Source organism: Solea senegalensis, unplaced genomic scaffold (genome assembly GCF_019176455.1).
Source record: "Solea senegalensis isolate Sse05_10M unplaced genomic scaffold, IFAPA_SoseM_1 scf7180000015873, whole genome shotgun sequence".
In the NCBI taxonomy this organism is placed as follows: domain Eukaryota; kingdom Metazoa; phylum Chordata; class Actinopteri; order Pleuronectiformes; family Soleidae; genus Solea; species Solea senegalensis.
This window is the reverse complement of record NW_025321490.1, coordinates 1-10,170: the sequence shown is the minus strand read 5'-3', so window position 1 is coordinate 10,170 and position 10,170 is coordinate 1. Positions and strand designations below refer to the sequence as shown.

Genomic DNA, 10,170 nt, shown 5'->3' with positions numbered 1-10,170 from the left:
GTGGACAAAAAAACATGAGTTTAATTTGAGTCTGTGCTGATTGTTTCCAGAGTCGTCTGCCGTCGTGACTCCGGCAGCTGCGCCGGTGGAAGAGGAGGAAGAGGAGGAGCAGGAGGTGGAGGAGGAGGAAGACGACGTCCCGGACCTCACCAGCTTTACTGTGGACGACCTAAAACAGTGAGTCACGGACAAACACCGCCGCCACCACCTGCCGTTCTGATGGTTCTCTGATTTTTGTTTTTAATAACTGTTTGGCTCCACCCCCTGCAGGCGCCACGAGACTGTTGTGACGAAGCTGTACTCAGGGAACCAGTGCTGCCTGTGCAGCATGAGGTTCACCGCCGCGCAGACCGACATGTACGCCGACCACCTGGACTGGCACTTTAGACAGAACCACGCGGGCAAGGTGGCGAGCAAGAAGGTCACACACCGGCGCTGGTACTACAGCCTGAGGGTGAGCACACACACACGTGCACATGAGGGAGGAGCCAATGTTAAGATTGTCTCGTGATGTCTTTGAAATAGCATCAAATGACAAGCTCAGACTTCGTAGCATCAAATGTCTAAAAGGACTAATCTTGGTTTTGGACACAAAAAGCTGCTGTTCTCGCGTGTCAGGGTCCTGTCGTGTCCCACTTCACAATCGGGCGGCGGTCTTTTTCCTGATTCTTCACCTGTAGATAAGATCTGCAGGCTCAGCTTTATTTTAGCATAATCCCGTTGTGTGTGCGTGTGTGTCAGGACTGGATCGAGTTCGAGGAGATCGCAGACCTGGAGGAGCGAGCCAAGAGTCACTTCTTTGAGAAGGTGAACGAGGAGGAGGTCCAGAAGAACCAGGCGGCCGCCAAGGAGAAGGAGTTCCAGAGTGTCAGAGCCACCAAGGACCAAGTGGGAGAGGTGAGTCAGCTGACCCAGCCTGTCAGCCAATTAGGAGACAGCAGGCGGGGAAGGTCTGGCTGATTTTTTTATTTATTTCTTTTTTTCTCCGTTTCTGCAGTCGTGTGAAATCTGTCAAGAGCCGTTTGAGACGTACTGGGTGGAAGAAGAGGAGGACTGGTTTCTGAAGGACGCTGTGAGAGTGGACGACAAGGTAACCATGGCAATGACACAAACTGCTCAACGGAATACAGCAGGACAATAACACCACGACACGAGACACACAACAAAAAATAACACATAAGAATGTCTTCATTACTGTTGGTATCAGTGGTGGAGCTAACGGCTAAGCTAACAATTGAGTCAGCAGATTTGATTGTTTGAGCTCTTGTTGCTCGGGGTGACGGTGAACAGCGCCCTCTGCTGCTCACAGTCGCTCTGACGTTAACGTGTTTTTGTGTTTGTTTTCTCAGAACTTCCATCCCGCCTGTTTTGAAGATTATAAAAATGTGAGTCATCGATCGCCTCGCTTTCTTTATTGATCGTCAATAACAGGATGTCGTCGTTTGATTGACATGTTGTTGTTTTTGTTCCGCCTCAGACGACATATGTCGATGCGACGCCGTCGCCCAACAAGCTGCTCACCGATCATCCGCTCGGCTCCTTCGTGAAGACCGAGGAAGACGTGGAGGAAACTTCCTGCGCTGTTGCTGCCGCCGTCTCAGTCAAACAGGAAGTGGTGCCCGAGGCCGCCGAGCTCCCTGATATGAAGAAAGAGGTGGAGGATTTCACAGAAGAAGTAAAACCGGAGGAGAGTAAATCGTGAACGGCGTGCGCGCTGCTGCTAATAATGCGCCGTCAACGCTGTTTTAGCGTTCTGGGGGAGGGGAGGGAGGGGCAGAGCTTGCAGCGACGTAACTGGTCAATACATTTTTGTATTTGGATTCTTACACGACCATTTCAGGTCATCTCCTCTGTGTGAACTGATCGTACAATGATTTGTTGAAATGATTTAATTTATAAATTAAAAAGTATTTTTGGAATCTGTTGTTGTGACGGTGTCTGAACGAGCGTCGCTTTGTTTCCCTTCATCTCGTAGTTTCAGGTGTTTTACGTTTGAATGAGCGTCTCCGGCGGGCGGCTTTAAAAAAAAAAAAGGTAAGCATCATTGCCATTGAAGACAAACTCCGCCCACTCATCAGGATTGGTTCACTCTGAAGATGCTGATTCATTTGTTTTTGTTTTTTTGGTGAGGGTTTTTTCTTCGTCCCTCATTTTCAATAAATAAAAAAGTCTGAAACGTGTTTGTGGATGATGATTTCCCTCAAAATAAAAGCTTGTCTGCGTTAAAACAATCTGGATTTTTGTCAGTTTCTGAGAATTTTACACTTAATTGAGTTTAATTATAAAATGTATTGGAAGCATTTAAGCGAAACGTAAATGTTTGCGCAAAACAAGCGACGTGACAAAATATTACCAAATTTAAATAAACATTTATTCCAACAAAAAAACATTTACAACACAGATTCACAAAAGTGTTACATTAGTCTGTGAGGTTCAAAACCATGTTAAAAAAGACTCACCAGATCTAATCCAGGTTTATATTGCACTCAACTCAGGGTGAAACCAGGTCTGAAAGCAGCTTTAAAAATACAGTTTGTGTAAATGTACTTAATTTGTAAATGTAATTAAAGTAAAACTTAAGTCAATGTTTGTGATAAAAGACTGAAATACTTTTACTGCTGTTACTTTAACAAATATCACTTTAATGTATTTGAGTTCAGATTTGGATTTGTTGGTGCACTTGGAGGGTGAATCCTGGTCCTCATCCCAGTCCTGGTCCTTCACCTCCACAGTCTGTAAACCAAGAGTGTGATGGCGAGGCAGGAGAACATGGTCCCTGAGCAGAAACATGACAAAGAACCTTTCAGTGTGAGTCACTGTGGAGGGGGAGGAGTTTGGTGACTGTAGGGGTGGGGTCAGGGGGCAGAGTTACCTGCCAGGTAGGTGATCATCTCCAGCTTCAGAGACTCCAGCAGAGTTTTGAGCGACGCCACCTGCAGGTCGATCTTTTTGTTGATCTCCATGTTATCGTTTTTCAGGTCGACTTTCTGAGCAAGGAGCAGGAGGAAGAGGAGGAACACCGTCAACATGGCACGGTACGTAATATTACTGCAGTATCTTCAGAGTCTTTACCTTTTGACGAAACTCTGTCATGGCCTCCATCAGCTTCTTCTTTTGTTCATTGAACTGAAAGAAAAACACAATGAGTGGTGATGATGCGTTCACTGACTCAGTGACGATGATGCGATAGATAGATAGATAGATAGATAGATAGATAGATACTTTATTCATCTCACAGAGAAATTCACAGTTTCAGCAGCTCCAGAATATGTTACACGATAGAAACATAAGAGGCATGCAAGTCTATGTACAGTCTAAATCTAAACTGAAACATGTATAAAAAGGAAAAAGAAAAAATATATAAAAAATATAAAGGCGTTAAAAAGAATGCGATGTACGTGTTTGCTTGCGTATGCGTGTCATTTATGATGCAGGTTGAAGAGTCTGATGGCATGGGGGAGGAATGATCTCCTCAGTCTTTCTGTGGAGCAGGACATTGACAGCAGTCTGTCACTGAAGCTGCTCCTCTGTCTGTGTATGGTGCTGTGTAGTGGATGGTGTGGATTGTCTATGATGGGCAGGAGCCTGTTGAGTGTACGTCGCTCAGCTATGGATGTCAGACTGTCCAGTTCTGTGCCTACAACAGAGCCTGCCTTCCTTATTAGTTTGTCCAGGCGTGCAGCGTCCTTCTTCTTTAGGCTGCCCCCCCAGCACACCACTGTGTACAGGAGGGCACTCGCTACCACAGACTGGTAGAAGGTCTGTAGCAGCTTCCTGCAGACGTTGAAGGATGCCAGCCTTCTAAGGAAGTACAGACGACTCTGTCCTTTCCTGCACAGAGCAGGATGCGTTCACTGACTCAGTGATGATGCGTTCACTGACTTAGTGATGATGTGTTCACTGACTAAGTTGTGATGCGTTCACTGACTCACCATGTCAGAGACCCTGCTGTTCTCTAAGTTGAGGTCTAGTTTAGTTTCCGCTCGTACTTTCTGATTCTCCTCCTGAAAAAAACAAAAACAGCAAGGACTCAAACCAAGATTAACTAGGCTTGAACCAGACTTAAACCAGATAAAAACCAGACTTAAGCAAAATGTCACCTTCAGTCGAGTCTTCAGCTGCTCCAGCTCCTGCTTCATCGTCTGTAGGAAAAAAAAACAACGTTAAACACTGAAAACTCTGAACATGAATTCAGTCACTTAAACGCAGCTTGGTCACTGTTGTTGTGTTTGGTTTCCATAGCGACACAGCGCGGCGGCGTTACCGTGTTCTCTGAGCGGAGGCTGGCAAACTCGCTCTTCTCCAGGATCACCATGTCCTTCCTGATGGAGTCCAGGTGAGCCATGATCTGCTGTACGGTGATCTCCTGGTGAGCTTTGGTCACCATGTCTTTGTACACGATGTCCATGTTGGACGTGGTCAGCGTCACCAGAGCGGAGACGATGAGGTCGGACTGACGCTCGTCAAAACCTGAGGACAAAACACCACTCACTCTCCCACACCAAAGGCACCAAAGTCCTCACCGCGCTGCCGCAGCTGAGGGTTAAAGGTTACTTTTCTGTGTGTGTGCGCGTGTGTCCTCACCGCTCTGCCGCAGCTCCGTCACCATGGCCTGAGAGTCAAAGGTCAGTTTCCTCTGATCCAGAGGCATCAGCTCCACTTTCCTCAGGTCAAAGGTCAACACTTGTGCTGTCACATGATAATCTGACATACGCACACACGTACCCAAAGAGGAAGAAATAAAGATTGAGAACGGTTGTGTGTGTGTGTGTCTGTATGTCTGTCTCTCTGTGTCTGTATGTCTGTCTGTCTCTCTCTCTGTATGTCTGTCTGTGTCTGTTTCTCTCTCTGTATGTCTCTGTGTGTGTCTGTCTGTGTGTCTCTCTCTCTGTCTGTCTGTCTGTCTTCTCTCTCTCTCTCTCTCTCTCTCTCCGTCTGTCTGTCTGTGTGTCTGTGTTTTCAAACTTTTTTTCCCTCCTTAGAATCAAAAACCGGGAACCGGAAGTCGTACTCACCCCTCCAGTTTCGCAGCGGCCGCAGATTGAACCGTCGCAGCGCCTGCATGCCGGAAGCTGCGCGTGTTCAAAAGTTTCAACACAAAACAGTTAAAGTTGAAAACAGTCGGCTGATCCTGGAGAAGCGTCTGACCGGAAACTGTGTGACGTAACAGCGGAAGCTCGGGACGCCTTCAGGGAGCGTCGGAATTCTCACCGTCACTGTGAGAAAAACCCAGACAGCGCCCCCAGCGGAACAAGATAAAGTGACTCACACATTTTGATATTCTGTGAAAATATTATTTTGTGTGAATATAAGAAATAATATTTGATTCAAAACGTTTTTAAAAGTTTTTATTTGTCTATTTTAGTAACTTTTCATATAAGAATATAAGTTTTTACATATTTAAATGTATATTTCTCACTTAATGTGTTGACGTCTGTATTTCTTTGTGTCTTTAAACATGAGAGGGAGGAAAAAACTACATTTCTTTATAATTATGACTAATAAACATGTAAATATCATAGATAAGATAAGAGTCATCAAAGACAGTAAAGATAAAGATAATAAATAATAAACATAAATAAAAGGATGCAAGCGATATATATATATATATATATATATATATAAGTGTGTGTGTGTTTTGTATTTTATATAATTATTATTATGTATTGATAATAATATTTATTTATTTTTTAAGTAATAGTTCAATTAACTAGAACGAAGAAGTGTTTCGTCTTGTTAATAAAGTTTCTACAAAATCACATTTGGATGATAAATAGTATGCGCTGTATATCTATGTGTGCCATATCTAATAATGTAAGTATAATTTAATCATACTTAATAAAACAATTAAATGAAAACAAATGAACTCATTAACATCGACTAGATGAAGTTTAGCAGAAGCGACACGCGCACATTAATCGCCTATGACTCACAAACATAGACACGACTCAGCACATTGTTTTTGCAGTCGTGTGTGTGCGTGCGTGTGTATGTGTGTGTACCGCAGTAGGGCCATTCCAAAACCTGGTCCCAATGAGGTGGATCCTCTTCTCTGAGGAAATGGTTACATTTAGGGCGAATTGATTTGAAGTGTGATGAGATTAAAGTCATGAATTAACATAGGATTTTTTCAGTGCAGTGTCCAAAGAAGAATAGCTGATAATAATAATCATAATAACTTATGGCCAGTATTATTGTGTAAAAATGCCACTGTTTAACTGCAGTTTGCACACAATCCTTACACAATGAAGCCCCTCCCACAGCTGTAGTAGTTCTATAACAGCTTTAACAGCTGTGGTTCCTGGTTCCCTCCTCCTCCTCACAAACTCACACTATGGGACACAACAGCTTCTGTAGAGGAAAATATTCATGCAGGTGTCTTTGTCTCCCCACAGGCTAACTGTTAACTGCTAACTGATGTCCTTGTCCTCCGCCATGGCGAAGCGTGAGGATGACAACGTTTGACAACAGTAAAATAATGAAGAAACTGATTCTGGCTCCAGTCTCAGCAACATCACATCATTATCCCTTTCACACCGAGCGCGTCGAAGACACATTTGCACCGTAATTACGCGACAGTTTGAGCGATTGGAAAAATTCCAACGTTTCCTGAAAGTTACAGAGGATTACTCAAAAAGTACACAGTAAAAGTACTTCATATTCTGCATGCAGGTAGTCTAAGTACTACATTCAGTCATTTCTAGTTTTCTCTTCGAGATTCGAGTTTTCAATTCAGACAAACTCAAATAAATGTCTCAGTGTCCTCTGACTCACCTCATCATGTGTCTCACCTCTTCCTGTGTCTTACCTCACCATGTGTCTTACCTCATCATGTGTCTCACCTCATCATGTGTCTTACCTCGCCACGTGTCTCACCTCTTCATGTGTCTTACCTCATCATGTGTCTCAGTGTCCTCTGTCTCACCTCTTCATGTGTCTCATCTCACCATGTGTCTCACCTCTTCATGCGCCTAACCTCATCATGTGTCATGTGTCTCACCTCTTCATGCGTATCACCTCATCATGTGTCATGTGTCTCACCTCACCATGTGTCTCACCTCTGATTCAAATAAAGGGCTCGTTAACAGGCTTCGGCAAAGCTGAGTGACAGCTTACCATGTGAATCACATGGTAAGCTGTCATGTGATTCACATGGACTGGGAAAACCTGGGACTGGAAAACACTGGAAAACCCTGGTTTACAGCTCCTGAGCCATTTTCCACCACTTTTACGTATTCCGTTAGTTTATATGAAACATTATCGACAGTTCTAACGTTTGTGCCAATTGTTGTCCATTTTCACTCACATTTAGTGCCTCAAAAATGCAAGAAAAAAGTTCCTTTCATCACTGTGTTATTATTATCAGTTGTGTGAACTGGGTTGATTAACGATGCCATCTAGTGGTAGAATTTCAATCTGCTCTGAAGGGAAAACCAGTCCAACATGAGAGAAATACACTGAACAAAAATACAAACACTTTTTGCTTTTGCTGAACTCAAAGATCTAAAACATTTCCTGTCGACACAAAATAACCAGATAACAAACTAACATCAGAGTGATGACGCTCATGAGAACCTTAAGAACACCAAGGAATTCAGTGTGAGATCAACAGGACAAAGTTGTGAGTTCAAATCTGACAAACAACTGAAGTTCACACGTTAAAACTTCAGGCCAAAATAAGAAAGATTGGCGTGTTGTTTTGCAGCTCTGTGAGAACAGATTCAGTTTGTCAAAGACATAGAGACTGTCATCAGCAGGCAGAGGCGCCACGGAAGCCTCAGCAACAGGTTACTCCTCCCAAAGTACAGGACCAACAGGCTGGGGGACTCGTTTGTCCCCCGGGCCATCAAACTGTACAACTCCTCACTGGGGGGGAGGAGGGCAAACAAAACAAACACTACTAACTAAACAAACAACTGTCCATAATCACAACTCACAGAAATGTGCAATAACCACAACAAAAACTCATAAAAACATGTGCAATAAAACCATAAAGACATGTGCAATAAAACCCTGGGCAATATGGGGTAACTGTGTGTGTGTGTCTATGTATGTATGCATATATATATGTGCTTGTGTATGTGTGTATACATATATATACATATACGTATATTTATATGTACATATATATATATATATAGCATATTATACTCTATATTGTATGGTGTTTGGTATCTGGGGTGTTTCTCTTTCCGGTCTCCTGCAAAGTGTAACTCTAATTTTAACAGTGCTGTGTGTGGATGTTGGAGCTGTTAATTTCCCCGAGGGAACCTCCCAAAGGGATAAATAAAGTCGTCTATCGGTCTATAAATACGTCTCATGCTACTATTCATATATTCATTTTTTTAATCTAAACATGGCAACATGATAAAAACGTGGTATTTAAAGGGTTAAAACATTATTCAGTATTTGATATCAATAATTAGGTCAGATGTAAGTGAAAAAAATCAGCTAAATGAAAGTAGAATATAACAACGCATTTACATAACCCATTTATGTTGAGTTGAATGAGTGTGTATTTGACATAAAACGTCCAAAGTGTCCTACAAGACACAACAAGGAAAAACATCAATTTACTGTCACAACATTTGTTCTTGATCAATTTAAGATAAAGAGCTAAAACTGGATCATTTCGGCAGCTTTTATAAGACTTGGAGGAGAGCACGTCCAGTCCTGCAGGTGGCAGCATTTCCTACAGGTGGTGTTTTTTTTTCTCTGTTTTAGCAAAAATGTTTTGAAATAACAACAATTTCAGCTGCCATTTTTCTTTTATTTGTCCAGCGAGGACACGAACGTTGATTAATTACAGGTGGAGCTGCTCCTGTACAAACACACACTGATTTAAAAGCCTTTATGTAGTTTACGTGACTTGGTACATTCCACTCCTCCCCTCTGAGTAGATCTATTTGGAATGTTCCACTTCCTTTGTCGGAGGCGGAGCTTCTTCTGCGCAGAGACAGAAACAGCGAGAGGACGAGGAGCAGCAAACATGGTAACTGCCGTTTAAAAGTGATCCACACATTTCTTAGATTCTCTGTTGACGCTCTGTTCACATCCGACCACAGATTACACCTGCTCGGCTGCTACTGCTAATGTGACGTCACTGCTCCACATGTAAACACACGATCACCATCTGACCATGTACGTGTGTGTTTTCAAAAAACTGACTTAGTATCAACTATCAACTGTCAACAAAAAGTTAAAATATGAACTGTCTAACAGTGTCCTAGTATAGTGTGTCGTCATAAAAACATGTTTATTATTTAGTAAACTGTCCAATTATAAACTGTCAAACAATGTCCAAACATAGTATGTCAACAAAAAATGTCACTAGACCATTAAAACTTAAGAATGAATATCTAGTCTGGCCAGTAGGGGGCAGGTTAAGTAAAAAAAACTGTTGAAGAGCAGTGGTTTAGTAGAATTTCAAAATAAAAGTGTCTGTGTTGATATGGATCAATATATAGTTGACAATAAAAAGGTTTTCATGTGTTTTCCTCACATTTCTTCACTCATTTACTGCAGTGAGCACATTTGAACACTTTAAAGTGGACACTGCTTTGTCTCATCATGTCCTCTGACTGACGACCTGCAAACAGCTGCCGTTAAAGGCACAGTTCATGTTTTTTCAAGTCATTCCATTCACAGTCGTCACTAAATACATCAGAATCCTCTGTTTAAAAATTGATATTTTACAAATGTTTTCAGGATTTTTAAAGTCTTTGTAACTGATCTACAGCTTTTTTTGGAGCAGGGCTGAGCTGCCGGATCAGGAGCCAGGACCAGGACCAGGACCAGGAGGAGCTGGAGGAGGATGAGGAGCAGCGGGGACAGGTGTGTGGTAGCTGCTGCTTAAAAATGATCTGCACATGCATTAGATGTTCTGTTGACGCTCTGTTCACACCTCCTGTTAACATCCGACCTGAGGGATCCGATCACAGGTGTTCAGATTACACCTGCTAATGCTAATGCTAATGTCACGTCACTGCTCCACATGTAAACACACACACCTTTCATTTAATTTCTCTTCACATACAAATGATGTTGTTTTCTGTTTGTTACAGAAAGTCAAAGAATCCAGGAAATGTTTTTTTTTTTTTTATCCACAATCAGTTTAATTATTTCTTTGTTACTTTTCCAAGCAAATATCTGCCCATAACGATAATATCA

At 42.4% G+C, this 10,170-nt stretch overlaps 2 protein-coding genes across 2 annotated transcripts; one reads left to right on the top strand and one right to left on the bottom strand.

Moving 5' to 3' along the window:
• Nucleotides 1-29: 29 nt before the first annotated feature.
• On the top strand, nt 30-2,231 carry LOC122762633 (pre-mRNA cleavage complex 2 protein Pcf11-like). The gene is made up of 6 exons (XM_044017820.1): nt 30-177; nt 271-454; nt 742-897; nt 998-1,090; nt 1,350-1,385; nt 1,478-2,231. The coding sequence occupies exons 2-6, from the start codon at nt 329-331 to the stop codon at nt 1,700-1,702; spliced, it is 636 nt and encodes a 211-aa protein (XP_043873755.1). The 5' UTR covers nt 30-177; nt 271-328; the 3' UTR covers nt 1,703-2,231.
• A 118-nt stretch (nt 2,232-2,349) lies between these two features.
• On the bottom strand, nt 2,350-5,317 carry LOC122762631 (coiled-coil domain-containing protein 90B, mitochondrial-like). Its single transcript, XM_044017819.1, has 8 exons — nt 5,016-5,317; nt 4,585-4,704; nt 4,265-4,470; nt 4,101-4,142; nt 3,933-4,004; nt 3,073-3,126; nt 2,873-2,987; nt 2,350-2,776 (listed from the first exon to the last, which is right to left on the bottom strand). The coding sequence occupies exons 1-8, from the start codon at nt 5,062-5,064 to the stop codon at nt 2,721-2,723; spliced, it is 714 nt and encodes a 237-aa protein (XP_043873754.1). The 5' UTR covers nt 5,065-5,317; the 3' UTR covers nt 2,350-2,720.
• Nucleotides 5,318-10,170: the final 4,853 nt, after the last annotated feature.

Bases quoted from the DNA above. Each gene is read 5' to 3' on its own strand.
- LOC122762633 (XM_044017820.1), top strand. From the start codon at position 329: ATGAGGTTCACCGCCGCGCAGACCGACATGTACGCCGACCACCTGGAC. The intron at 455-741 runs GTGAGCACACAC...CGTGTGTGTCAG, and splicing joins GCTGGTACTACAGCCTGAGG to GACTGGATCGAGTTCGAGGA. The intron at 898-997 runs GTGAGTCAGCTG...CCGTTTCTGCAG, and splicing joins CCAAGGACCAAGTGGGAGAG to TCGTGTGAAATCTGTCAAGA.
- LOC122762631 (XM_044017819.1), bottom strand. From the start codon at position 5,064: ATGCAGGCGCTGCGACGGTTCAATCTGCGGCCGCTGCGAAACTGGAGG. The intron at 4,005-4,100 runs GTGACATTTTGC...TGTTTTTTTCAG, and splicing joins AGCTGAAGACTCGACTGAAG to GAGGAGAATCAGAAAGTACG. The intron at 3,127-3,932 runs GTGAGTCAGTGA...TTTTTCTTTCAG, and splicing joins ACAGCAGGGTCTCTGACATG to TTCAATGAACAAAAGAAGAA.